At 34.2% G+C, this 26,849-nt stretch overlaps 2 protein-coding genes across 2 annotated transcripts in view; both read right to left on the reverse strand.

The window, feature by feature from the left end:
* LOC126775334 (unconventional myosin-XVIIIa) overlaps positions 1-26,849 on the reverse strand; it is a 240,144-nt gene that overhangs the window by 206,781 nt on the left and 6,514 nt on the right. Inside the window, exons 2-4 of the mRNA XM_050497182.1 lie at positions 10,814-10,993; positions 2,752-3,972; positions 2,098-2,235 (exon numbers count right to left, since the gene is read on the reverse strand). Of these exons, the coding sequence (XP_050353139.1) occupies positions 2,098-2,235; positions 2,752-3,972; positions 10,814-10,981 (1,527 nt within the window). The 5' untranslated portion in view covers positions 10,982-10,993. The remainder of the gene's footprint in view (positions 1-2,097; positions 2,236-2,751; positions 3,973-10,813; positions 10,994-26,849) is intronic.
* Positions 21,724-26,849, reverse strand: part of LOC126775352 (serine/threonine-protein phosphatase Pgam5, mitochondrial) — a 68,850-nt gene continuing 63,724 nt past the window's right edge. Inside the window, exon 6 of the transcript XR_007669872.1 lies at positions 21,724-21,741. The gene's annotated coding sequence lies outside the window, so the exon portion shown is untranslated. The remainder of the gene's footprint in view (positions 21,742-26,849) is intronic.

Consider the following 26,849-nt stretch of genomic DNA (forward strand, 5'->3'; position numbering starts at 1 on the left):
CACTTACAAACATATGTAATAACTTAGGGACTTATTTAAAAACAGCTGTGTAGTTAAACATTGATTTATCTCTTTCTGCCATTATTGATTTGACATTCGAAAGAAGAAGACACAGCATTGTTTATAATCACCCGCTAAGTAATGTTTATAAGTAAGGCCGTTAGCGTATACATACTAATATTATAAATGCGAAAGTAACTCTGTTACGCTGCTAAATCACTAAGCCGATTTTGATGAAATTCGGTATGAAGTAAACCTGACCCCCAAGGAAGAACATAGGTTACTTTTTTATACTTAACAAAACGCAGGTGAAGCCGCGGGCGAAAACTAGTGCGCTATAAATTCTTCACAGAAAATAACGCGTCTTATTTTAAATTATTGAACTAAAATATAATACATATTCATTGTCTTGTAAAAAATACAAGACAAATGAAATGAGGTCATCCGTACCGTATCCGTAACAGCCTGTGAATGTCGCACTGCTGGGCTAAAGGCATCCTCTCCCGTTTTCGAGGAGAAGGTTTGGGAGCTTATTCTACCACGCTGCTCCAGTGCGGGTTAGTACATATGTACATAATACACATGTGGTAGAATTTCATTGAAATTAGACACAGGTTTCATCACGATGTTTTCCTTCACCGTAAAGCACGACATGAATTATAAACACAAATTAAGCACATGAAAATTAAGTGGTGCTTGCCCGGGTTTGAACGCACGATCATCGGTTAAGATTCACGCATTCTTACCACTGGGTCATCTGGGCTTAATGAAGACATACTACAAATAATTTTAAATCATACAACTGTACAATATGCGAAAACATAACAAATAATGTCAATACAAACAAAATATACATATGGTAGGTATAACGATGCAATCCGATATGTGGGCGAATTTTATAACAATTTATCACTGATTCATGTGATCATAGATCGTTGACTTATACGTACAAAAATAAATTGATTATATTTTATATAAATAAAAGAGAAAGCCTTTTCGAACTGGTTTGGCAATTTCGAGCACCTTGCCAAATAACCGAATTACAAACAAATGTTTGCATTGTGGCATTATGATTCATTTGCATTTTGTTTATTTATTTCATAAGTCATTCAGGTCATCACAAATTAAATCGTAACAATTAATAATTAAATTACGTATTAATTTATTAAATAACAAAAACTAAAAAATAATTACAATAATTTTAATAGGCTATAATCGTACTAATATTATAAATGTATGTTTAGATGTTTGTTACCTAATCACGCAAAAACGGCTGCACGGATTTTGATACAATTTTGAATAGATCATATCCTCTGACTTAACACTTAGTTTACCACACGATTGCCCCAAGACGAACAAACCGGCAGGCGGAAGCTACTTTTTTTTTTTTATAGAATAGGAAGGTGGACGAGCATATGGGCCACCTGATGGTAAGTGGTCACCAAACGCCCTTAGACATTGGCATTGTAAGAAATTTCAACCATCGCTTATAGCCAATGCGCCACCAACCTTGGGAACTAAGATTTTATGTCCCTTGTGCCTGTAATTACACTGGCTCACTCACCCTTCAAACCGGAACACAACAATATCAAGTATTGCTGTTTTGCGGTAGAATATCTGATGAGTGGGTGGTACCTACCCAGACGAGCTTGCACAAAGCCCTATCACCAGTAACAACTTATAAGTTGGTTTATCATGGTCGCATCAGTGATATGTGGACTGTTCAACCTACATGCAATCAATTCAAAATTTACTACATTAAAGCCATACTACTTCCACACAATGTTAGAAATATACAAAAAATAAAACTCTTATTATTTAAGTGATATAAGAAGTTGATTCGCCGTTTTAAAGGATTCAATAGAATGCAACGACCGATTCGGAAATTGTGTAAGAAACTGAGTAGTTACTTGGTTTCCAATGAAATATATAATTAATTACAGACTTTTATATCGTTATATGAAAACATATTTATATAATTAATTACAGACTTTTATATCGATATATGAAAACATATTTCATATTCCTTAGAGGATCAATAATACAGTCGCCGCTTTTAAACCTTAACGGCAGACGAACTTAGTCCTAGTTACATACCTGGGTATTAGTAAACCGTCTGCTGCCCGACCGGCTCAGCGTCCCCCCTCTCACGTTGCTGTCCGACAGTTCCACTTCGACTCCTCCATCCGCGGCACGACGACGTGACAATTCGCTCAGCTCAGCTATTGGTTGCACCTGATTAATTAAATATATGTTAAAAAACATACTTTAAATTAAACACTCGATATTCACTCATCCCAATATTTTGTATACATAGATCATACAAGTTTTTAAAATATAATAAATGTGTGTTTATATATGCAGTGGTAAATAGAAACAATTGTTGTTACATATATTTAATGTGATTTCAACGTATTCTTGTTTGATATAATCATTTTTTTTATAGTACAGGTAGGCTGACGAGCAAGTAGGCCACCTGATGGTATGTGGTCACCAACGCCCATAGACATTGGTATTGTAAGAAATGTTAATCATGGCTTACATTGCCAAAGCGCCACCAACCTTGGGAAATTAGATGTTATGTCCCTTGTGCCTGTAATTACACTGGCTAATTCACGATTCAAACCAGAACAAAACAATACCAAGTAGAATATCTGATAGTGGTATCTACCCAGACGAGCTTGCACAAAACCATATCACCAGTAAATTTCAAAAATCATTTAATAATATTAACAATATAACAATACTAACCTTAACAGTAACATAGTCCTGGCTACTCTTGATGAGATCTATAACTTCTTCTCTGCTCTTCCCTTCTACATTAACTCCATTGACTTCAATAAGTCTATCTCCTGGTAACAGACCAGTCTCGCTAGCACCAGGGTACGAGCCTGGCTCGGCTAGTATCACGGCTTTGTGAGTTAATTTACTAATAATAACATTGTTACCAACATACTTGTTATCACCATTGGTAATTCCATTTTCTTCATATCCAGTCAATTCTTTCATATCACCAATGAATACTCTTTCTTGTATCATCGCTCTGCGAAGACTGAATCCGAAGTCATTTCTAGGAGCTTTTTGACGCTGAATAGTTAACACTCTGGGCTTAGGCAGATGAAGAGGTTTTAAAGAAGGTAATGGTAAGTATACATCATCAAAAGTACTAGTCCTGGACCACCTATGGAATCCTTGAGACTCACCGACAGGAGACGTGGAAAATGGAGGCGTGGCAAATGAAGAATTAGTTGTAGTGTCTGTTAAAGAATCAGCGCTAGGCGACGTCGAGGTGACGCCCAAATAACTATTGCCATTCGTCTTTGGTGTCTCATCTATATCTTGTGTTTTAATCGAAGAATTTGTGTTATTTTTATAATTTTTATACTGATTTTCCACGGGGCTATGAATGACTTTTTTGGTAAAGTTTTGCACGTGCTGCATATCATCACTCGATGAAGTACTCTTTGAAGGTGGGATCCCATATGAGATGACTTCATTTTGCTGAGTATTACGAGCAAGTAAGTTTGGGTCTTGACCATTGACAAAATCGACAGTATCAGAACTTTGGACATTGCTTTCTTGGGAATTAGAACTAGTATTACTTAAACGAGTACCTTTAAGGATTCCGCGTTTTGGTGGACGCGGTGGTATAGGAGGTAGATTTGGTGCTTGACGAGGACTACTGTTTATATTGTTCGGATTATTTAACGAGTTGAGAGATGTCTCAGAGCTATCAGATTGTAACACACCCTCTTTCTTAGTCCAACCGTGAGACGGATATCCTGGCGATAAGTGGTTATTTTCATCGCTAAGATTTGAATTAGATCCCGAGGTAGAAATAAGTGGATAGTTAGAATAATTAGAATCCTGTTCAAGATGAGCAAAAAGTGAGGCGGTATAGTCTGCTGTGATACCAGAGGGCAACTTTTCTTTTTCTTTGCGTCTCCCTCGCAGTTTTAGAGATCTTCGAACCTGTGGAATAAAAACTCGAATTAGATAGTCATATAACACATTCAATACATGGCTGCATTATACCGCATGTATTACATGATGACGTCCTCCTGACCGATCGAGGACACGGCGGCCATTCTCAACAGAGAATATTCAGACACGCAATAGTTATATAATGTTCAAATTTGTGAGCAAATACAGATGCACTCTCTGTTAACTCACTATCATAATCCGACAAGAGCGGCTATATATGCTTTCAGGCACTATAGTATACACACAACCTTCGGGCTGCTATTGATAATTTTTCGACAAAAACCCAATTACTAATTATTGCATACATGTTTAAGCCCAGTGATTCGAGATCTGTAACATTAAAAGTTAGGTGGTCCAACGGCGTTATCAAGATTCAAGATATAGTTTATGGAGCCGAGATGGCCTAGTGGTCAGGACGCGTAAATCTTAACCGATGATCGTAGGTTCAAACCCGGGCAAGCATCACTGAATTTTCATGTGCTTAATTTGTGTTTATAATTATTCTCGTGCTTGACGGTGAAAGAAAACATCGTGAGGAAACCTGCATGTATCTAATTTCATTGAAATTATGCCACATGTGTATTCTACCAACCCGCATTGGAGCAGCGTGGTGGAATAAGCTCCAAACCTTCTCCTCAAAAGGGAGAAGAGGCCTTAGATCAGCAGTGGGACATAAACAGGCTGTTACTGTTTCTAAGATATAGTTTAGTTTTAAACGTAAATATATAACTTGGACTCTTTCAAATACATTTTAGGTATTTTATAGTCTTGATTTCAGATATTCCGTCGAGGCAGAAAACATTATAAGGAACGGTGATGAAACTCGTCCGGTTGTCGTTGCAAAAAGCCACATTCCAAAAGATGAGCAAACTAACAGCAAATTCATTGGTAATGAAAGTGTAGCTATAAAACAATTTCGAACCGGTTTCTCCGATCAGATTAAAACATTGTGATTAACTGTTGGATATCTTTTACATGTGTAATAAAAAATTAAAGACATCGTGTCATCAACAATCATCTTTATTAAATTTCATTGCACATCACAATATCTTTAAATTATTATTATTTATTTTATTTCTCAAAGTTTTCAAATACGAATTTAGGTTTAAATGCCCTACTGAACAGAGCTATAAAATGCTTAATAGTTTACCAAAAAAAGTTGGTTTTTATATATTTTATAAATCGTTGAAGTACTTTAAACTTTTATGAAATTTTATGATTAAAAAAATACATCTTACATATACAAATTATTTTTTAGTGAATAAATTTAAAAAATTGAAAACTCATTTTAATTTAATGTAATTCAATGTTATTTTTGTTTATATTTACAGAATAATTATCTTTTTCTCATTTTTTAATGTATAGATTCAAATTTACATTATGCATTATAATATAAACTAGTTTATATTTATATCAAAATATGGTTATTTAAGTTAAAGACGTTTTAGTTTCTTTTTTGTTTTGTTTTTCGTCAATTAGATTTTATTTTTACTTTTTGAATGTTAGTTAGCCTATAATTGATGTACATTTTGTTACAATATTTTTATACAAATATATTATGAAACAAATGTTTTTCTGAATATATAACGTTGGTTTTCCATTTAGTAAAATAAAATAATAAATTAATAAAATAAAGCTTTGAAATTGATTATTTATACCAAACAATAAATTGATTCGTTAAAATATGGGGCCAGAACTTAAAATCCATTAAAAAACTATTGTAATTTGTTAATATCCAAGGTATCGTAGAGCTATAATAGTATGCAGGATATGCATAAATTTAATTTTATTGATTGACTCTATAATTAAAAAGTTGAAAACAAGTAATCGAGTTTCTTGCCGGTTCTCCTCGGGAGGATCTACAATTCGAACCGGTGGTAGCTTTACATTCAATTCAATACTGTAATATGACGATTCTATAGGGCCTCTATAAGCCTAAAAATAAAGAGCAAAGAATTATTTGATTTGAGCTGATTCCGGTTCATGTCGTTGTTTCATAGCTTTCAACAGTATACCGTGATGAGGTAGAAAGTTATTGCAAGACTTAAATATGACCAAATGCATATATACAAAAAGAACAAACAACGAAATAGATAAACGATTTTCGTTTCTCTCAAACGATACAACTATTATTTAACTTCAATTTTAAGGAGTTCCATACCTCTTTCGTTAAAAGCTGAACCTCTATCCTATAGGATCGCCTTGTTGATGGTCTGTTGTATGTATTTTAAGAGAGATCTTAAATACAATCACTTTCACTCACTTTCGATGCTTAACATCAGGCAAGTCAACGGTCAAACGCTGGCCTATTAATTGTAAAAAAATAAAAAAATAAACTTTCATAAAATTTCAAATTATATATCGATGTGTACATACGTATGAATTATTTAAACATACTTATCAAGTATACGTGTATTGGACAATACGACATAACACGTGTTAATTACCAATAATAATTAATGATAATTAACTCTTTCCAATGAGCGACCAAACGTATAATAACATATATGAACATTTTGAATTAACTTTTCCGTAATCTGGTGTATTTATTTTTATTTATTTAAAAAACTCTATCGACCAAATTATTGAAGTGAACAGCAAGAACAGTGAAAGAATTAGAAAGAAATCCAGAGCTATGAACAGGAAACGAGGTTAAGAGAGAATCGCAAAGCGCAACGTCCAGACATGTTGACTATCCTTAACACAGGTTATCCAAATAGCCCATGAAGGATAGCGAGTTCCAGTCACCGAATAAATTAAAGCAAAACCAAAATTTTTATGTTATGCCTTAGTACATAAGCTTAACAGTTTGTAGTCCATATGTCAACTTATGTTTTATGTTTGTGTGTTCAAATAAATTATTATTATAAATTGAGTTTGTCACAGAGGATTTAAAATTTGTCTTTAAATACTCAGAATAATAGGAGACAAAGAGACTAGAAAAAAGAAACAACAATAATCGCTTACAGTGAGCACTAAAAACAATAAAGTTTTACAAGTACAATACGTTATAAATTTCGTCCGGTCAACTAAAACAGGTCTCAACTATCTTAATCAAATAAATAAAATCCCCTAACAATACAAACAAGATTAGTAGACAGGGTGGAAATGATCTAGATATTATTACAAATACGCGTCGCTTTGTCAATTCTGTCCTTTGTACTTAAAAGTTTCACCTAGGTCATAGCCGACCCAAATGTTGACGAGTTCACAACATATCCGGTGAAACCGTACACTGTATCAATGAGCTAGAATAATTAAAAGGCAGGAAGTGACGGTATTGCATCAAAAATAAACATGCTTTCGCACGTTGCAGTCCAATCGACACAAATACAAAATATAAAACGCATCCGATCTGTACGAGTGAGTTTTTAAATACGAATCATTTCACACAAACATCCTAACTAACATTATAAATGCGAAAGTGAGTTTGTTTGTTATGCTTTGACTCCCTAACTACTCACCGATTATCTTGGAATATTACATACACGTAGTCAGGAACATGAACATATGATAGCTAATAACCCCATCCCCTCTCACGCGGGCGATGCCGATAAATAATTTTAAATATGTACAATCGATTATTTATCGATTGTACATATAAATACGTGGACAATGATGCCCATTGAGTCCAAATAAAGAAAATTTAAAAATAAACTGACATTTATTTTTAACCATATACTCAAAAGAGGACGTGAAGATGTTAGAACATAGCTTCTTCAAAATCTCCTATCTAGCAAGTTCTGACAAACCGTCTCAGGGTTGGTCAGGTCAAAGAATTCTCCTCCCGCCGTAAGTGACGCCGGGGCTTGGGGGACTCTGCACCCTTTACAATTTGGAGGCCTGCAGAGGCGGACCTACCGTCGGGACGTCACGGTAGTATGCGCAAGCGATCCCGTGGCGTGCCCCGTAAAGACGGTGTGGGTACCGCTGGTTTTTTAGAGGGTATTCCGGCGTCTTCAGCGTCGGCCAGCCCCACATACCCACACTTCATGTGGGGGAAACGCGTAAATACATTTTTCCAGCGAAAACAAAAAAAAAGGTATTATATCTAAAAGTAAAAACCGATAGTCGCTTTCTCAATAAAATAAATGCACAAGCATTTGTGGAATTATTTTATCAAATTCAAAGCTTTCAATTTGACAACGATTGTATTTGCAAGCTTATCTTAAAATTAATCTGTTGGCCTTGCATTAACGACCAATTAAATTTATCGCTCGATTATAAATCGATTGACAATAAAGATAACGAATGAAAAGAAATGGTTGTGATATTCTCTATATTAAAACAAATCAATAGATAAAAAACAAACAAATCTAACTTTGACTTCTATTCATAAAATATATAAACAAATCCGCAATTCGAGTCAAACAATGCGAAAGAATTATACATAATATGTTATTGATAGAATTTATTACATAAGAAAATTCTTACGTATATAATATGCATCCGTAACAGCCTGTGAATGTCCCACTGCTGGGCTAAAGGCCTCCTCTCCTCTTTTTGAGGAGAAGGTTTGGAGCTTATTCCACCACGCTGCTCGAATGCGGGTTGGTAGAATTCACATGTGGCAGAACTTCAGTGAAATTAGACACATGCAGGTTTCCTCACGATGTTTTCCTTCACCGTAAAGCACGAGATGAATTATAATCACAAATTAAGCACATGAAAATTCAGAGCATAATATGCATCGCATAATTTTAATATTAAATTTACTAAATTTGCAGTTTAATTAAACACGAAACACTTCACTAATAAGAAAGCAACAATCGATTTGCGTTAATTGTTATAAGAAATATATATATATAATTATAAGTAAGTTTAAAACGCTATTGGTCACATCCTAAAAAGGATAATGGCTTTACAAGAACAATACGTTTCTTGAATCAACATACTTAAACAAACATTTGAATGCCACTAGATGGTATTTTGCAACGTTATGAAATGACCTATGCGTGTTGCAACGCTACAATTGTAAGTTCGACATTATCTGCATTCATTGTTTTGTTTACATCAATATGGCGTCAAAAATAACGGATATTGTGTACCGATGATTATAAAACATTTGTAACAAGACCAACATTAAAATAACACAAAGAAATATATCCTGGGACATTATTAATACACGGCCATCTGATCCCAAACTAAGCAGAGCTTGTACTATGGAAAACAGACAACTGATATACTATACATACTACTTTTTTTTTGTAAATACATACTTATATAGATAATTACACCAAGACTCAGGACAAACAGACATGTTCATGCACACAAATGTCTGTCCTGGGCGGGAATCGAACCGATAACACTCGGCGTGAAAAGCAAGTATTTACCAACCACGCCAACCGGCCCTTCTAGTTCGCATAAAATAAACTTAAGATAATTAACCAATTAATACAAAACCGCATAAAGAAAATTAACAGATTAATAAAAATACGTTTGTCGCGTATTTTATGCGTTAATCGCTAAACTAACTAACTAAAACAATTGAAAAGAAAAGCTCAACTTGCTCAGCTCAAAACGATCTATTTTGAATAGGACATACACAGTTTAAAGTTATATTTTGAAACTCCTTTCGTTTTGGGTACATTCGATGGGAGTAGTACTCGACGGACGAAAATTTTGAATGATAGTTTTGCGTATAAGTAATTTTTAAAGAATATAAAAAAAGGTAAATGAGAACTATGTAAAGGAGAGAGTTTTGGGTTAGGTTAGATCATTCAGACTGAAAATATTTCTTCATACTACGCGCATTTTACGTGCATTAATCTTACTTTAGTTACGTTTAATTCAATCTATTTAAGTAATGATACATATATATCTAGTTAATCAGCTGGAAATGTTTCCTAACAACTAAATACAAAAAAAAAATGGATATCGAGAATACCAATCATTTTTAGCCGAAGGTAATAGACTTAGTACTATCTTAAGTCAAAGTGGCAAAGAGTTATGAAGATAAGGAAGATTATACTCGTCTACATGTTTGACGAGCAAAGATAAAAGTGTCCATCCTATTCCTGCATTTCAACTGATGTATGACTGTTTAACTTGTCATCCTTATATTCTGCAGAACGTAAATAGGGACTACCTACCGCTTTTATCATAACCCTACAAAGTTATCTTATTATAAACACAAAACGTTGTATCACTTAGTACTCATATTGCAATTATTATTTTTTCCGAAAAACCTTGAAACGATCTTGCTGTGACTGTTGTGAATTTTTATAAAATACAGTTATCGTGTAACCGCAAAAAAAAAATCGGCGTGGAACACCTTGGAAAATAATTAGAAAACTGGTTTGTCCATAACCACTGGTAACTGTAAAATTGCAAAGTATCTTAAATTCCAGTTATTGAATCTAAGCGTTCTATTATATATAAATGATTTAAATTTACGTATCGATACAAAACATACATTTTAATACCATTTGGCTACAAAATTTTAAAACGAAATAGATTTATGCGAACACTTTCGACCGCTCTAATGAAAGAAAGTATCTTATAAGGTTTCGGTGTTATTAAACCCAAAGCAATAAAGACTGTGTGTAGTAAGAAAGGGCTTCATCAACAAAGTCAATGGCAAATTACAACTTCAACTTACATGAATAAATAAGTATACTTATTTTAAAATGAGACGAAGATAATGTTACTATTTTATATTATAGGAACACACAGTAAAAGAGTATCATAAGGCTCTTGTTACAATTGTTAATATTTTAGTCATAATAAAGATTCGCCATTACATTAGAGTGGAAGAAACAAATATTGTTTATTCAAAACATTAACCCTTCATTACAATTGATGGTATGTTTAAAATATTAGCATTTACCTCCTCAAGTCTCAGAGGTTCCTCGAGACCAGCTGCTATGCGTTCCCGTTTCTCTCTCTCTTTCCTCTCCTTCTTCTCCTTTTTTCTCCTCTCCTTATCACCGTCTCTTTCTTCGTAACCGCCAGAATCGCCAGTCAAGACGGTAGATTTTTTCATGAAGTTAAACATTGCGGTTTTGAACTGAAACAAAAACATTGTTTAAAATAAAAGTTAGATCGATTGTCTTCGGATTTAAATACGTTAAGATTTAAAATATTCAATTATTAATGATTACTAGAAATCACTATGAGTCACATTCTAAATCTTAGATGTGCTATAAAACGGAACACGAATTTCGAAGGCAATTGCTTCAAACCTGTATCAAAAAGTTCAAGGTGACCAGCTATTACAAAACATTACTGATAAACTTCGATGCAAATGTGTAGTAGATTCGTTTTCGTTGTATTGTGAAGCGATGAAAGCATCTAAGCATCATTGAACAACAAAACTACATAAGAACAGATCAAAGATAACATACGCTAAAACGTATAAACTTTGTTTTCAATTTATTGGTCTGTTAAACTAATGAAGTTGCCTTTCATTTTACAATTGTTATTTTTTATATAACTTAAGAATTACAAAGGTATATACTCTAGTGTATTTAATTATCTGTTACCGATATATTGCTCAAACAAGGATCAGGCATGGTTATGTATCCAGTAAATATTTACTTTTCGAAAAAAGTATTCATATCAAGAAAAATATTATATTTACGGAGGAAAAATAACAAATTTAAAAGCGACAGAGTCACAGAACTGAATAAAACACAATTATTTTGTGTAAATCCTTGAAACTACGGCTATTTTCTTTGATTTATCTAGTGATAATACGGATTACTAGTTTAGTTAAATTTAAAACAGGCTTATTAGTTTCAAACTTTTCTTTTTTTAAACTTTAATTTTGCTTTTAAATATAGTCGCACAACGGAAACAATTACGCCACAAAGTTCGTTTTGTTTCGATATTTTAGAGAAAATACCTCGGATTCCGCGTTCCTTCTTATTTTTCTCTATAATAAACTATATTCCGTAATACATTATGGTAATTTTTTTATTAAAAACAACATTACAAATAAAATATTTTTTTACAGAAGGGTACAGTTTATTTTGAAATTGCTCAATAACGACTAAATTTTCGAGATATTTCATTCTCAACAAATTCACATTTTATTTTTAGGTGTCACTTGCAATTTTATGGATCTGATTTCAAATTACTACTGTTTTGCAAGTAATTATTGCCCTTTGCAACTAAAATCATATTTATTTATGTTACTATTTAGAATTTGGTTTCTTTTTGATTGAAGATTGAAGATACCGTGTAGTCTTTATTTAATCAAAACATATTAAGTCTATTAAAACTTACAGCTTAAAATCTATCATATTTATCATTAAACAAAACAACTGTCAACACAGCTAGTAAAAAGTAATCGTTTAAATAGTTCGCGTTCAAAATCTATCACAATAGATGAACCGTTATTACTTGGAAGCGATATTCAATCCAAACTTAAATAACTGTCTTCACATTCTACAACGCAATGTGCTTAGAATTTAACGAATACAAACGCGAATACAAACGATGACCACATTGTATTACAATCATATGTACGTCCACGTAAGCTTTGACATCATCCACTAAATTCATGCAAGCAAATATAACATGTATCACTTGTAATTAAAATATATTATTGCGGACAAAAGAATGTTTAATAGTCCCTATGTTGGGAGTTCCTTTTTTTTTGTACACCTTTCTTGTGACGCAAGTGCACATTTTCCGTAGATGAATGGCTTGACGAACTATAGGTTTCTGGTATTGGCAGGCTTTCAAGTGTATTGTCTTTTTTATTCTGTAGTTTGAAATGTGTACCTATATACGCTTGTATATGTTTGAAATGATGAATATATAAAGTAAATATCCCACTGCTGGGCTCCTTTTCTTTTTGTTGAGAAGGTTCGGAGCTTATACCAATACCACTACGCTACAATGCGGATTGGTGGAAATATATATATCGCAATTTTTTATCCAACACATGTACGTTCCACGATATCTTCTTGGGACATATCTTGGGACATTATTCACACACGGCCATCTGATTCCAAACTAAGCAGAGCTTGTTCTATCGAAACCAGACAACTGATATACTACATATACTATTTTTTTTTGTAAATGCATACTTATATAGATAATTACACACAGACTCAGGACAAACAGACATGTTCATGCACACAAATGTCTATCCTGGGTGGGAATCGAAGCCACAACCTTCGGCGTGAAAGGCAGCTATCTACCAACCACGCCAACCGGCTCGTCTAACGATGTTTTCCACATAAAAATTTAATCGTCCCTGCATTTGAAACCGTAATTGTAACCACTTTTTTTTACGCAGTGGAAACCTTTAGAAAGGTACCCAGCTCCAAGGGAGGGGGGGGGAGAATTGGGTTTTTGTGGGATTGTTACCCACTAAAACCACTGCGATGGCCATCCTCGGCACGGATCGGCGAGGCTGCGGGATCGTGTTGATATAACGCATCCGCGGCCTCTCCCGTGCTTTGCTCCGCTCGTGGCTCGGCGGAGCTCTCCTCAGGGGGCAAAGGTAATCCCGCCCCCCCTCACTTCTCGCTAGTGCGTACGGCAGCGCGAGTCCATCTCGGCTACGACGAATATAATACATATATACTTCTATAATCAACATAACAATTAAGTCAATTTTAAAACGACGTAAATACTTTCCTGCAACAAATAAGGCTAACGTTCTCTATGTATACCGTTTAAAGGACGTAATACATCTTCGAAATGCCTTTAAAAGGATGCGGTTAATACTTTCATAAACGTACGTGTCTTGTATGATAATCGTGGGGCATATTACGGTCACTGGGCATCGACCTGGATAGCTCACGTTCCAGACTCAACGACGCCGAGCGCATTTGATGAGCCGCGGTACACGAGGACCTTGCTTCTAATGACTCGATGAGAATAATAACTCGTATGAGAAGTCATAAGGGCACTTATATATTAAATAATTTGTAACAGCGACAAGGATATAAGATAGTTATAATTTTTGTCCTTATCACGTTAATCTGGACAGGGCTGAGGTTGAAATGCGCTGTCTGTTTACCTGACAACAATCCCCAATGCAAATGCTATTACTGACATATTCTTTTTTATTATAGAATAGAAAGGCGAACGAGCATATGGGCCACCTGATGGTAAGTGGTCACCAACGCCCTTAGACATTGGCATTGTAAGAAATGTTTACCATCGCTTACATCACCAATGCGCCACCAACCTTGGGCACTAAGATCCCTTGTGTCTGTAATTACACTAGCTCACTCACCCTTCAACCCAACAATACCAAGTACTGCTGTTTTGCGGTAGAATATCTGATGAGTGGGTGGTACCTACCCAGACGAGCTTGCACAAAGCTCAACCACCAGTAAATATAATAATCTCAAGTCACACAGATACTTATTATTAATATACTAAACTAGTATAATCTAAGTAACAGTAAATTGAGTTTGTTACAGATTCATCTCGGTATCATTTACATTGCGATTTGCGAACCGTTGATTTAAACTTTCATTAAGCTTTAGCGTAAGCATGACGAGCTTGCTCTTAAAAACACTTTTGAATCTTTTGAAAAAGTTTATTTTGATTTGCTTAATAATACTCGGCATCGATTTAAGACACGTTGAATTTCGATATTAAGGGCCGATAACGATTTATACTGCACGTAATTAAACCATGCGTCATATTTTTCAGATCTCAATAATACATTTTAACAGAGATTAGTCAACTACAGGACATATTATAGTCTACAAGTGTGCGTGCGATGGGACGGCAATCCGACACGACCGCAAAGAGTTCAAGCTCAGGACCACGGGAGTCCACAAACTTCTAAGTTCCAGTCTCCTGGCTGCTACTGCTTATTTTCGACAGACGCCAATAACTTTTTTATGGGCCCGACCTAGGGTTTGAAACCAGGACCTCGGGATCTGCGGCCTTATGTAAATATAAGCCAACGAGGCAGTTATAGTCTCGCACAGTGCAACAATTCATCCGTGCAAAGGAAATGCTTTATGAATTTAAATTCATAAAACCAAAGGCTTATATTTTACATAACAAAACAAACAAGGAAAATACTAATAATACTCTTAATTACTCAGTTCATTATATTCTTGTACATTACCTACTAATTAGTCGTAATTATTAATTGATATCGCGAAGCCTTTCATATAGCTATTTGACACTTTCGTGACAAAGTCATTCAGCGATGTATTTACACAAACGAAGCAGACGTTGACGAGTTATTCAAACAATCAACAAAATAATAATAATAATAATATCCTGTAGAACTATTCTAACTATTGTGTTAGAAAAAACGCGAGACTCTCCACAGACCACGATCGTGAATTACAGAAAGTCGCGGTGCAGTCTTTTTTTTAACGCTGGGAAAAAGCATTAGCCTTTCCGACACGGGAACAATGGGAGCCGAATGCGCCCCGAACATCGGAAAACCCACTAAAAACCCTGTGGTACCCTTTACGTCTTAACGAGGAGCGTCACGGGATCTCTTGCGCATGCTACCGTGACTCTACTACTACTACTCTGACCGCCGATCGGCGCAGTCTGTACCAATGTATGTGAGAAGAGATGATAACCGCTTATGATCATGGAGTTTACAGTCTGCTTTCTTACTAAAGAAAAAATTTTAAAAACATTCTAAATTGAACTTTATTATTTCAATATCAATTGCATGATTATGTAATAATTAATTTTATTTCATATAAAAAAACCTTTTCTATCTAGTAAAGACAGTATTGACTATTGTCCTAGTTACAAGAAATTCCAATTTTCTTTAATAATAATATATACCTTACCAAAAAACTATCTTTTTTTTTTATTTTAACAATAATAGTGTATATACGCTTTGTAAATTACAACAGAATATGAAACTGACTGTTGAATTTACTAGTTCTGTATTCAGGCCGTTGATTTTTATTATTTCTGTCCGAATTAAAAGTTGGTAATGGCTACAGCGATAGCAACACTGATCGGAATATTGAAGGTCAAACCTTCCAACTGTTCAAATTAAACGATTAAGTGAACGACCTTGATAGCAATGCTTTCGACGCGGTTGCTTTTTATATCGAAAATCAAATTCTAAAGATAAAATTTACGATCATTACAACACACATATACACGCACCTACTTACACACTAACAAACCCTCAAAGATCACCGTCTAACGAAACTACTATGAACACATCGTCTTAATTCTTATAATCAACTACGTCGTTGGTCTAGTGGCTTGACGTAAGGTCGCAGACCCGGAGCTCCTGTGTTCAATTCCCAGGTCGGGCCAATAAAAATTTATTGGGTTTTTCTCTTACAAAAAATCGCAGCCCGGAGTCTGGAAGTTGGAAGTGCGTACACTCCCGTGCCTCGGAAAGCACGTAAAACCGTTGGTCCTGCGCCTGAACTCTTTCCGGTCGTGTCAGATTGATCCCATCCGATTATGAGAGTTAGGGAATAGAGAGTGCACCTGTGTTTGCGCACACACTTGTGCACTATAATATCTTCTGCGTAGTTGGCTAATCTCTCTTAAGATTGGTCGCCGTGGCCGAAATCGTTCTGGAGGACATTAATTCTTGTAATCACAAAACACTTAAGCCAATAAGCGAATTTGAACAGAATTACTGTTCGTGGGTGCAGCGTCTAAATAGGCAATTAAATACATTATGTTACCATTTTTAAATAGATATAAACAAAAAAAATACTTTCAAGAACGCATAGTCAGTGGTATTATAGTTTTTATTTAACAAATTTTCATAAATGGTAAACAATCTGTGAACACATAAATTATTCACAAACTGTATACAATAAGACTTCAACGAGAATTATTTAAAAATAGAACAAGTAACGGTTTAAAAAAATGTTTATGTTACAAACGTAACTAATAGCTGCGTCGATAAAAATAAGACGCTGTTACACGTGTAAAAAAAGTTTTTAATTACACATCTGCTTTCATATTTAAAAAACATTAGACTACTTGTGTTATAAATAAAATAAATAGCCGCTTGTAATAATTACAATACAAAACAAATAATACAAATATTTTTACCGAAAAACGACGCAATATGTAAAGAGAATGCAGCAAAATTTTGATCCCGGCTTTTGCGATTTGCGACATACAGATATTTGTGAGATCGAAGGGAATAAAATTTCGATAGCTTAAACTATCATCGTGTTTATAAAGAGCTAGTTCACCGTCCCAGGTGAACCCAATAAAGTAAGAAGTTTTGTGTTGTAAAATTGTTTTTATGTAGGTCGATATTATGTAATTTTTACGAATTACTATCACTGAGACTGCTACAGCCTGTGAATGTCCCACCGCTGGACTAAGGCCTCCTCTCCTTTTTTGAGGAGAAGGTTTGGAGCTTATTCCACCACGCTGCTTCAATGCGGGTTGGTGGAATACACGTGGCAGAATTTCAGTGTATTTTGACACATGCAGGTTTCCTCACGATGTTTTCTTTCACCGTCAAGCACGAGATGAATTATAAGACAAATTAAACACATGAAAATTCAGTGGTGCTTGCCCGGGTTTGAACCCACGATCATCGGTTAAGATTCACGCGTTCGTACGAATTACTACTGATTGTAATTCGTAAAAACTACTTAACATCGTCACGTATATTTGCCTGTTCCAGTTTTCAAATTACATTAATACTGTTAATATCATCGTAACTTAGGTCACTGTCCTGAGTTTCTTCGTCAGTTGCGTCATCAAGTCTCACTTTGAAATGAAGATTAACAATGAATATGACAGGATAAAATGTGAGTGATTTAAGAATTAGACGCAACTGGCAGAAAAATGGTAAAATAGGTCAAGAAAAAGATAACAAATCTTGAGTCGCCGCTTATTAATTTAATCGCTCCATTAATCTGTTTGTTCTGCTTATTTATAAAAACATATTAAATAAGATATACACTGGCCGCCAAAAAAATCGACCCACCCGTATTTTTTTACTTACAAAGTTGTTATCTTAACTATGCGACGACCTAGGTGGATTGTTTTACTTATGGGACATACATTTAACATTTTATTACCCACTTGATATTGATTTTAGGAGTTGTAAGTGTTATTGAGGATATTTGGAATATTTTTAAAGTATTGATAAGAAAACGTTACTTTGTGCACGAAGTGCATGGTTAGTTTATTTCCAGTTCTTAACGCGGAGTCATCTCGGTTCGATGTTTATTATTGATTAAGTGTATGAAACTTTGTTGAAACAATAATTTTAATAAGTTTAAACATAAAAAATGGATACTACTGAAGCAGAAGCTGCTCAAGTCTTAGCTCTTATTCATGAGGGGTTAAGTTAGCGAAATGTGGCTAGAACACTAAAATTAAGTCGTTCAGCGGTGCGAAGAGTGTACAAACGCTACTTGGAGACTGGGGAGTATCGCCGGAGACCAGGATCTGGCAGGGGGCGTGTCACGAACCCGACCGATGACCGTTTTATTGGTTTGACGTCTTTAAGAAACCGACATCTTTTGGCTGTTGACGTTCAAGGTAGACTCCGAGAAAGTCGTGGAGTATCTGTGAGTGAAAATACTGTAAGAAGAAGACTTCGAGAGCAAAACTTAACCCCTCACAAGCCAGCAACAGGACCAAAACTCACAGCATCCCATCGACAAGCAAGACTACAATTTGCTAGGCAGCACGTCGATTGGACACTGGACCAATGGGAGACAGTATTGTTCAGTGATGAAAGCCGAATGTCTCTAGTAGGCTCTGATGGACGACGTAACGTCATGCGAAGGCCAGGAGAACGCTACTCTCAGTGTTGCATTCGAGAAACAGTCCGATTTGGTGGAGGCTCTACAATGTTTTGGGGAGGTATTTCTTTGACGGGACGCACAGAGCTGGTTTTTTCCGTAATCGTGCTGTTAATGCTGAAACTTACATAACGGACATTCTGGAGCCTCATGTGATGCCTTACGCTGGATATATTGGGGATAATTTCCAACTTATGCACGACAACGCACGACCTCACGTCGCTAGAATTGTTAAAGACTATCTCAGGGAAGTCGAAATTCCAGTTATGCAGTGGCCAGCCAATAGTCCGGACTTAAACCCGATAGAGCACCTCTGGGACCAGCTAAAACGTATGGTTCGAGCACGAAATCCAATTACAGAAACCCTGAATCAACTGGAAGCTGCCCTAACTGAAGAATGGCAACGGACCCCACAGGAAGACATTAAAAAGCTAATCAGGTCACTTAATAGGCGTATGCAGGCAGTGATTAGGTCAAGAGGAGGAAACACTCCCTATTAAAGTAAGATTTAGGCACTCAAATTTAAAAACAAACGGCATAATCGTTTTGTACACAAAAAAATAAAATTGCGTAAAATTTTGTGTTTTCGTGTTTTGTCACATATTTACCTAAAAACCTATTTTTTGCGCACTATTTCTGTTTTTGTACAATCCTACAATTGCATTTTTTCATTATCAATCTTAAAAATATAAATATGTGGTAGTTTAAAACCATACGATAGCTTTTTTACAAAAAATGTAGGTGGGTCGATTTTTTTGGAGGCCAGTGTATAATTTAATTTTAGAACAATAATGACATTTCACGTAGTAATACTGTAATAGAGTTGCTGAACCGCAGTCCATGGAAAAAGCGTGATTTGAATGACCCTCAAATGAAATTTAGCTTTGTTCACCCTGACAGGGCCTCAGTGAAACGAATTACCGAACCGAACCACCAAAGAAATTCATATATAATACAATTATAACATTTACAATTATACCATGTATTATTATATGTATTCACGTTACTTGTTTATATAATTACGATTGATCATTTATTGTTTTATATAGAAAACGTAATTTCCTTATTTACAATGTGTTATTCTGCAATTGAGATATCGTTAATTATTTATTAATGTTATTTAATGTTCCATACCAATTGACTATAATATCTATATTTTAACATTATCAGATATTTAACTTATAATAAGAACTTAACCTCGACCTTTAACGGTTTACCCATATCTGTTCATGGGGTCGTTTTCGCCCGATCATCGACCTCTATTACGCCAAAAATTACAAATGAATGTTACAGGCCTAGTTTAGGGCTTTAATAAATCTAGCATTATATTTTTTCATATTAAAATTATTTACTGGAGGTAGAGCTTTGTGCAAGCTCGTCTGGGCAGGTACCACCCACTCATCAGATATTCTACCGCAAAACGGCAGTACTTAGTATTGTCGTGTTGCGGTTTGAAGGGTGAGTGAGCCAGTGTAATTACAGGCACAAGGGACATAACACCTTAGTTCCCATAGTTGGTGGCGCATTGGTGATGTAAGCGATGGTTAACATTTCTTACAATGCCAATGTATATGGGCGTTGGTGACCACTTACCATCAGGTGGCCCATCGTCGTCCGTCCTCCTATTTTATATAAAAAAATATATTTGTTAAGTATAATTCAATTACTTAATTTTATTTTTCTTAATATGTTATATAAGAAATCTGCAATATGTTCGTTCATTCGTTGTATCGTCGGCATATAGTGTAGGTTAACAGTAAGCATTTTATTAAAAAAAAAAACGAATCACTATTAGCGGAAGACAACTCAATGAAAAATAAAGAATTATTATAATTATGATTGATGTACACGAAGCCGCTGATCACAACCGGTTTATGATAGACGACGCTTTGTATGTTATTGCCCTTATTGAGGCTGTTATCGTCATAACCGAAGCTGCTCGTTACATTACTCACAGCACGCATCAAGCACAGTAATTAAGACAGCTCATGTCGTCGCTCCGCATTCCAAGCTATTGTTGCCTACGACGGCGCGTGCTCACATTTCAATTCTTCAAAGTTTGTGTTTTACCTTTTTATAATCCTCTTAATTTCTTGATATGTAAACTTTATCATTTATTGTTATAAATAATATAATTTATATCAGTTCAATATTTTTAGTTAATCATTCATTTTAAACCATTTAAAAATGATTTAAGAATAAAATAGCAAGCGAACTAAAATTTTCGATTAGTATTTCATCGCGCGAGGTCCTGAAAAAAACATAGAATCGAAAGCAAGGACGTATAACGTAGGTATTTTTAATTGAGATTCTGAGAAATCTTTATTGCTAAAAAAATATTAAAATAACATACATTCTGAACCGATGGTATCTTTACATTAAATTGAACACTGTAACGCGACAATTCAAAAGTTACAAGAGTCAACTTGAGTAAAGAATATTTTGATTATGAAATAATAGACGGAAGCGGGATCCTACTTACATATACCCAAACATTGTACTCTACTCGTAAATAGGCAATACTGCTGCCCCACGATAAAACAGTCGGGAGCGTTAACTATAAGCAACAACAATTCGATTCGCACGCAAACTGTACTATGAATACGCAACGTGCCGAGTTCAGTCACCTGATTACGCAATACCACAGAACCGAGCTTTCATCCACTATTGGCCTACTGCAGAATAATGAGAGCACCGTAATTGGTTGTTAACACACGCAAATTACTTAATGTAAAGTCTGAAAGTATCACATCGAAGCATTCAAACACTTCATTGATTTTTTTTATTGTCTGTATCGCACACGTTTTCGTCATTGTTCATTTATATCGCTCGATGTGCTTTTTTTTCTGGGTCAATTTATTCAACAACACAATTAACAATTCTTCTTGAATTTAGGCGCAAGTTTAGCGTTTGTTTAAGATGATAGCTTTTTTTTTCTTTCACGCAAATTCTAAATTTAAATATCAATGAGTCAGATTTTTCTTGAGATAATTAAACATGGAATAAATTAACTTTACCGCTGTTTGAAGTATTCGTTGCTAATAACAGTACACTGCTTTACATTTCACACTTTATGAACATTAAATATATTAGTATTATTGTTTTATGCATACTGCATGGTTGCTGATTGGATTCGCTAGTCGCTTCTAATTAAGATAATTACGTAGATCGTAAGTTATAAGTGTTTGTCGAGAGCAAATCTGTGGTGCCATATTACCTTCTATTGACCTTAATGCTGTTATAGTTAATGATAAAAACATTTAGTATGAAATATCAAAGCGAGATCACTTTATCAATAATTCTATGACGGCGTACTAAGCAGGAAGTATACCTAACATTATCTTAGAATTCTATTCCGCGTCACATTCGCTACCTGTCGTTTAATAAATATAATATAAATTCATAGTAAAAAACAACCTTACAAAAACAAGCTTTATATCTGTACAAAATATCGTGTCTTTGCTGTTGGCTTTGGAGTTCCTTCGTCTGGAGCCGATCCTGTTTGTAGAATCGGATCATGCTTATCATGAAAATGGATTATCATCGGAACTAAACCAACATATAAAAATTTAACTTTGTAGGATAGAGGAAGTGGTTCGAAATCAATTTGCAAGATTAAACTTAACAAACCAACAAACATTACAAGTTAAATAAAAGCTTGTAGTAATAGTAATAATATATAAACGTGAAAAAAGAAAACTATATGCTTATTAAATTATTATTAAAGGAGTAGACTAACATACTATTAAGAACGTACTATGCCATAGATGTGACAAAAAGGTTGAGGTTCGACTAAGGAATCTCCTAATTCCGACCAAAAACGAAACTAGTACATTTTTCATATTAATTTACATTATATATACAACATTTATTTATTACTACGGGAAATAAAAAGGGAATTTTTTAATTCACATATTATAAAAGAACTGCGCGATGAAAACATATTTTTTTTTTTATATTACGCCAGTTAGGTGACCAATATTGTAGTTCTTAATGATACAGAAACTAAAACTACATTTTTTTTTATTACATAATTGATCAAATTCATCTAACATAACATAAATATATGGATATATTAATATGAGTCTGCAATAATGATAGATTATAATGACACAAATTATTGTGTCATTATAATCAGAACAGTTTATGAGTGTGTGTGTGTGTGTTTGTTAAAGCAGACGTCTGTCGAAGCAGATAAAGAAATTTATAAAACAAATTATTTATTTGTAAGAAAAATTAGCAACAAATTTAACGAATTTTAGAGTGGCAAAAATCACAAACAAAAAGTGCTCATAAAAATAAATATGAAAAACAAATCGCTCAACTCGATCATTGAATGGTCTAACAATATCACTTAGTTTGAATCAAGTGGCTCTTCTCTCGAGGGCTCAGCTCATCGAATAGCGACTTTTGATGATTTTAATATAAGACGTATAATATTTTCTTTAGTACGATGCACTTTTTTATCTGACAACGGCAAAGATAAGAGGTTTATGATTTTAGCAGTCTATGTATGCTAATCAGTCCTAAGGCTCTTAAGCTAATTATCATATTTTAAAAAATATGCCTCATCGTCTCATAGTCGAGGTTGTCATTGGCTATGAAACACATTTAATAAATAAATTAAAAAAAAAATCTAAAATAATTAGGTGTCAAATATGGTAGCAAATGAATTATCATTCCCAAAAAGTCTGTACATTAGTCTTTAACATTTCCTGGCCACATAGGGGTACAAAAATATTATTAAAAAAAATATAATAACTATTTCGACATGATTAGCTTGATACATCGTAGCGTCAATATGATTCCTATCACTGACTTATTGTAAGCTTTATGACTTAAAGCATCCTGTTACCTACGAAGCTATTCAAGATGCACGTTTTGCATAAAATATTTTACCAGTAAGAATAGCGTTTATATTCCTTGTTTGAAACGACGACTAAATTTGTTGAGGATGCTCCGTACACGCTGGCCGTCAGACCAGCCCCGTTAGATATCTGCGCATCCGGAGTACGGGTCAATGTACTGTGCGTTGCGGAAGAAAGGAAATTGGTGTGTTACTGTTCAGTAGAACAATAAAGGTTTGAATATAATGACGTTTTATTCTATAATAACGATGAAAACATATATAAAATTAGCACAACCACAGCAATCAATTGAAAAGAAATATTTTTAATATTATGAGACAAATTAATATAAGATGTAAATTATCAGAAGTGAATATCTTAATAATAATTTATGAACATTCATAAGCAGAAATAATTTAATTCAAATACTGTATGAAGACTATAAATCCTTTCTCATTGCGCGTCACACGAGGGAAATCAGAATCGGTGACCCATTTCACAGTATTATTAAGGCTACATAGCTCTCGACTACATCGTGGAAGTCATTAATTTTAAAAGTGAAATTGTATTTAAAACCATACAATTACGGTACCGAGTAAATAATCCTAATTCTTATCACTTGTGAGAATATCTGTCACTTACAATAGGCGACCGGATTCCATAAACAAACGACGGTAACGCAATGCGAAAGTTGGCGATTCTATTTAAAGTCTAGAAGGTCAATGTCTGCGGTTGACGGCCACACATGCTCGATTTAATTGTGATCGTAAACATGACGGCCGCGTTCAAAAACTAGCTCTCCTGAATCACACATCCATTATAATAACAATGCTAATCTTGGAAAAGTATAAATAAATACTATATCGTATAGATTATAATATTTTTGTTCTAATAATACTGTGAGACAAGTAGATTAGATACGTAATAATATGTTATCATACTCTCACGGTTATTACAATCCTTCTTATGTACTACGCACTGTATAGTTACGTAGCAAGGCAATTACACACTTATAATTATTTCCTTATGTGAATAGAATTTCTAAAACACAAACCTTCAGTTTCTGAACGGTGATCAAAGTAAAATTAACTAATTCGAGGACTTGAAACTAGTTATTTAGTCATTGGTCGATGGAAGCCGATATCACAATGGGCGACCAGTGAGCGTTCGGTATTAAATCGGTTTAGTAAATCTGACATTGATTAGCACTTCAGAAGATAGATTTATATATCAGCACAAAATGAAAATCGACAGAACGATGAATTTTTTCCAAAAAAGTTCGTATTACATTATTATTCTAGCTACGAATGTGTTTTCAGAAGTAAAGTAAATAGTGTATATATTTAACCCAAAATGATCCTAATGTCATCCAGCTAAGTGCTAACAATTGAATGTCACTGAAGTAAATATCAATCAAGTATAAAACAAATCGTTAAAAGTTGTATTCGAACAAACGCGACTTTTAAAAATATCAGTGAAACATTAGTAATTCGATTGTTATATAAAAAAAAAAAAAAAAAACAAAAATATTATTCTGTTCTGTAAGAAAAAACTCGAAAGTCATCGCAGAAAACGGTCGTGAAATGTCAGAAAGTGAAGTGCGACATTGACCGTAATAATTATAACACTTCAAGAATACACGCATTAAAATAGTATATCACCATAAGTCAGTTGTCAACATTTCACGGGTGAGTAATGAAGTGAGTTCTTACATATTAGCACTGTAGACAATGCTTTATAAAGTGAAAAGTAACGAACTGTTTTTATGAAAAAAAATTCTATATGTAGATTGTAGGTACCTAAGGTAAGGTACTACTACAAATTCGTCTGTGTCGGTGCTTATCAGTATGTACATGAGTTTTGTGAATATTTTTTTCAAATAATCAGGCAGATCTACAAAATGTAAGTTATGATCGTTTCAGGCGTCTATAGTTTGTTTTCCCCGAACGGACTTCCGTTGCATGTCCGTCCAATTAACGACAGTCGTAAATGTAAATCACATTATGAGAAAAAAAGGTCTTGAAGCGTAAAGACACGGGAGACAAAAAAAGGCTTCAAAATTTATTTCATTGAAGATGGTTTTATATACTATATCCATATATCATCATGTATCCAAGATATTAATATTGTAGAGAGATCCTTCTAGTAGAATCAAGTTACAATATCTTCATACTTCAATTCTACTAAAAAATTATCACTTAATCGCAATCGAATCGGAACGTAGTCTCTGTTTATGCGTTTTCTCATTATTATATTTTATTATTTACTATTGACATAAACGTTATTAATTAAATTTAATTTGACGGTATATGGTAACATCATATCGGTTTGGTCCCGATCCGAATACATATAGAATAGTGAAAGTTGAAATGGAATTGAATCGGGAAAGTATCGTAGTTGTTACTAATTAGAACAATTTCCCCTCATCTGCTAGGTTTGGCGAGCTTTTTATTTTCATGTTTCAAAAACACAAATATATATTTATATAATATCTACTGCTTTATTCTACATATGTACATATATCTACTAAAAGATTCTTACTAATTTTGCTCTGAATAATTTTTATTAAAATTAAAAACCCATTTAAAGACGCGGCCGAAGTCAAAAGTTGTAAATAAAAACGAATCGAGAGACGATAATCAGATTGAAAGTTACATCAAACAACGTTTGCTTTCAATAGTATTATATCACAAGACAATGTGAACTATCTATGTGAATATAATCGTTAGATAACTTTTCTGCTCCAGCAAGAAAAATGTTGAAACCGGTCGCATGTTATTATTTTTTTTATAGTTAATACACCTGAGTGATATTTCTAGTTTGTTAACCGACTTCAAATTAAGCAGGAGGTCCTCAGTTCGGTTGTATTTTTTTTTGATCGAACTCCCGTCATTTTGAACCGAATTTGTAATTTTTTTTTGTGTCGGAGGCTATACTTCCCTTTTGATTCCATTAAAATTTAAAGAATATAGAAAAAGAATAGAATCACCACGCCTAAGGGTAGTGCATTTTTTTATGTGCTCAGGCTCGTTTGTATTCAAAGCGACCACTCATTACTCATCTGATTGGATTCAAACTTCGGACAGTTGATGTTGACACTTACGTAAAGGTTTCTGGCGTAGTACCATCAACGTACAATCGGTGGAGCGCGAGTGTGTTTCAAATAAAACATTTATTCAGTACACTTTAAACTAACGCTACGTAAATATAAAAATGGGTTATAACCAAGATCGTAACTAATTTTATTTTTCCTTACGTTTCGACCTCGTTTATCGTGACAATTATATATAAAACAACTGTTTGAGAACAATTT

The sequence above is a fragment of the Nymphalis io genome, chromosome 18 (assembly GCF_905147045.1).
Source record: "Nymphalis io chromosome 18, ilAglIoxx1.1, whole genome shotgun sequence".
NCBI classification, from domain to species: domain Eukaryota; kingdom Metazoa; phylum Arthropoda; class Insecta; order Lepidoptera; family Nymphalidae; genus Nymphalis; species Nymphalis io.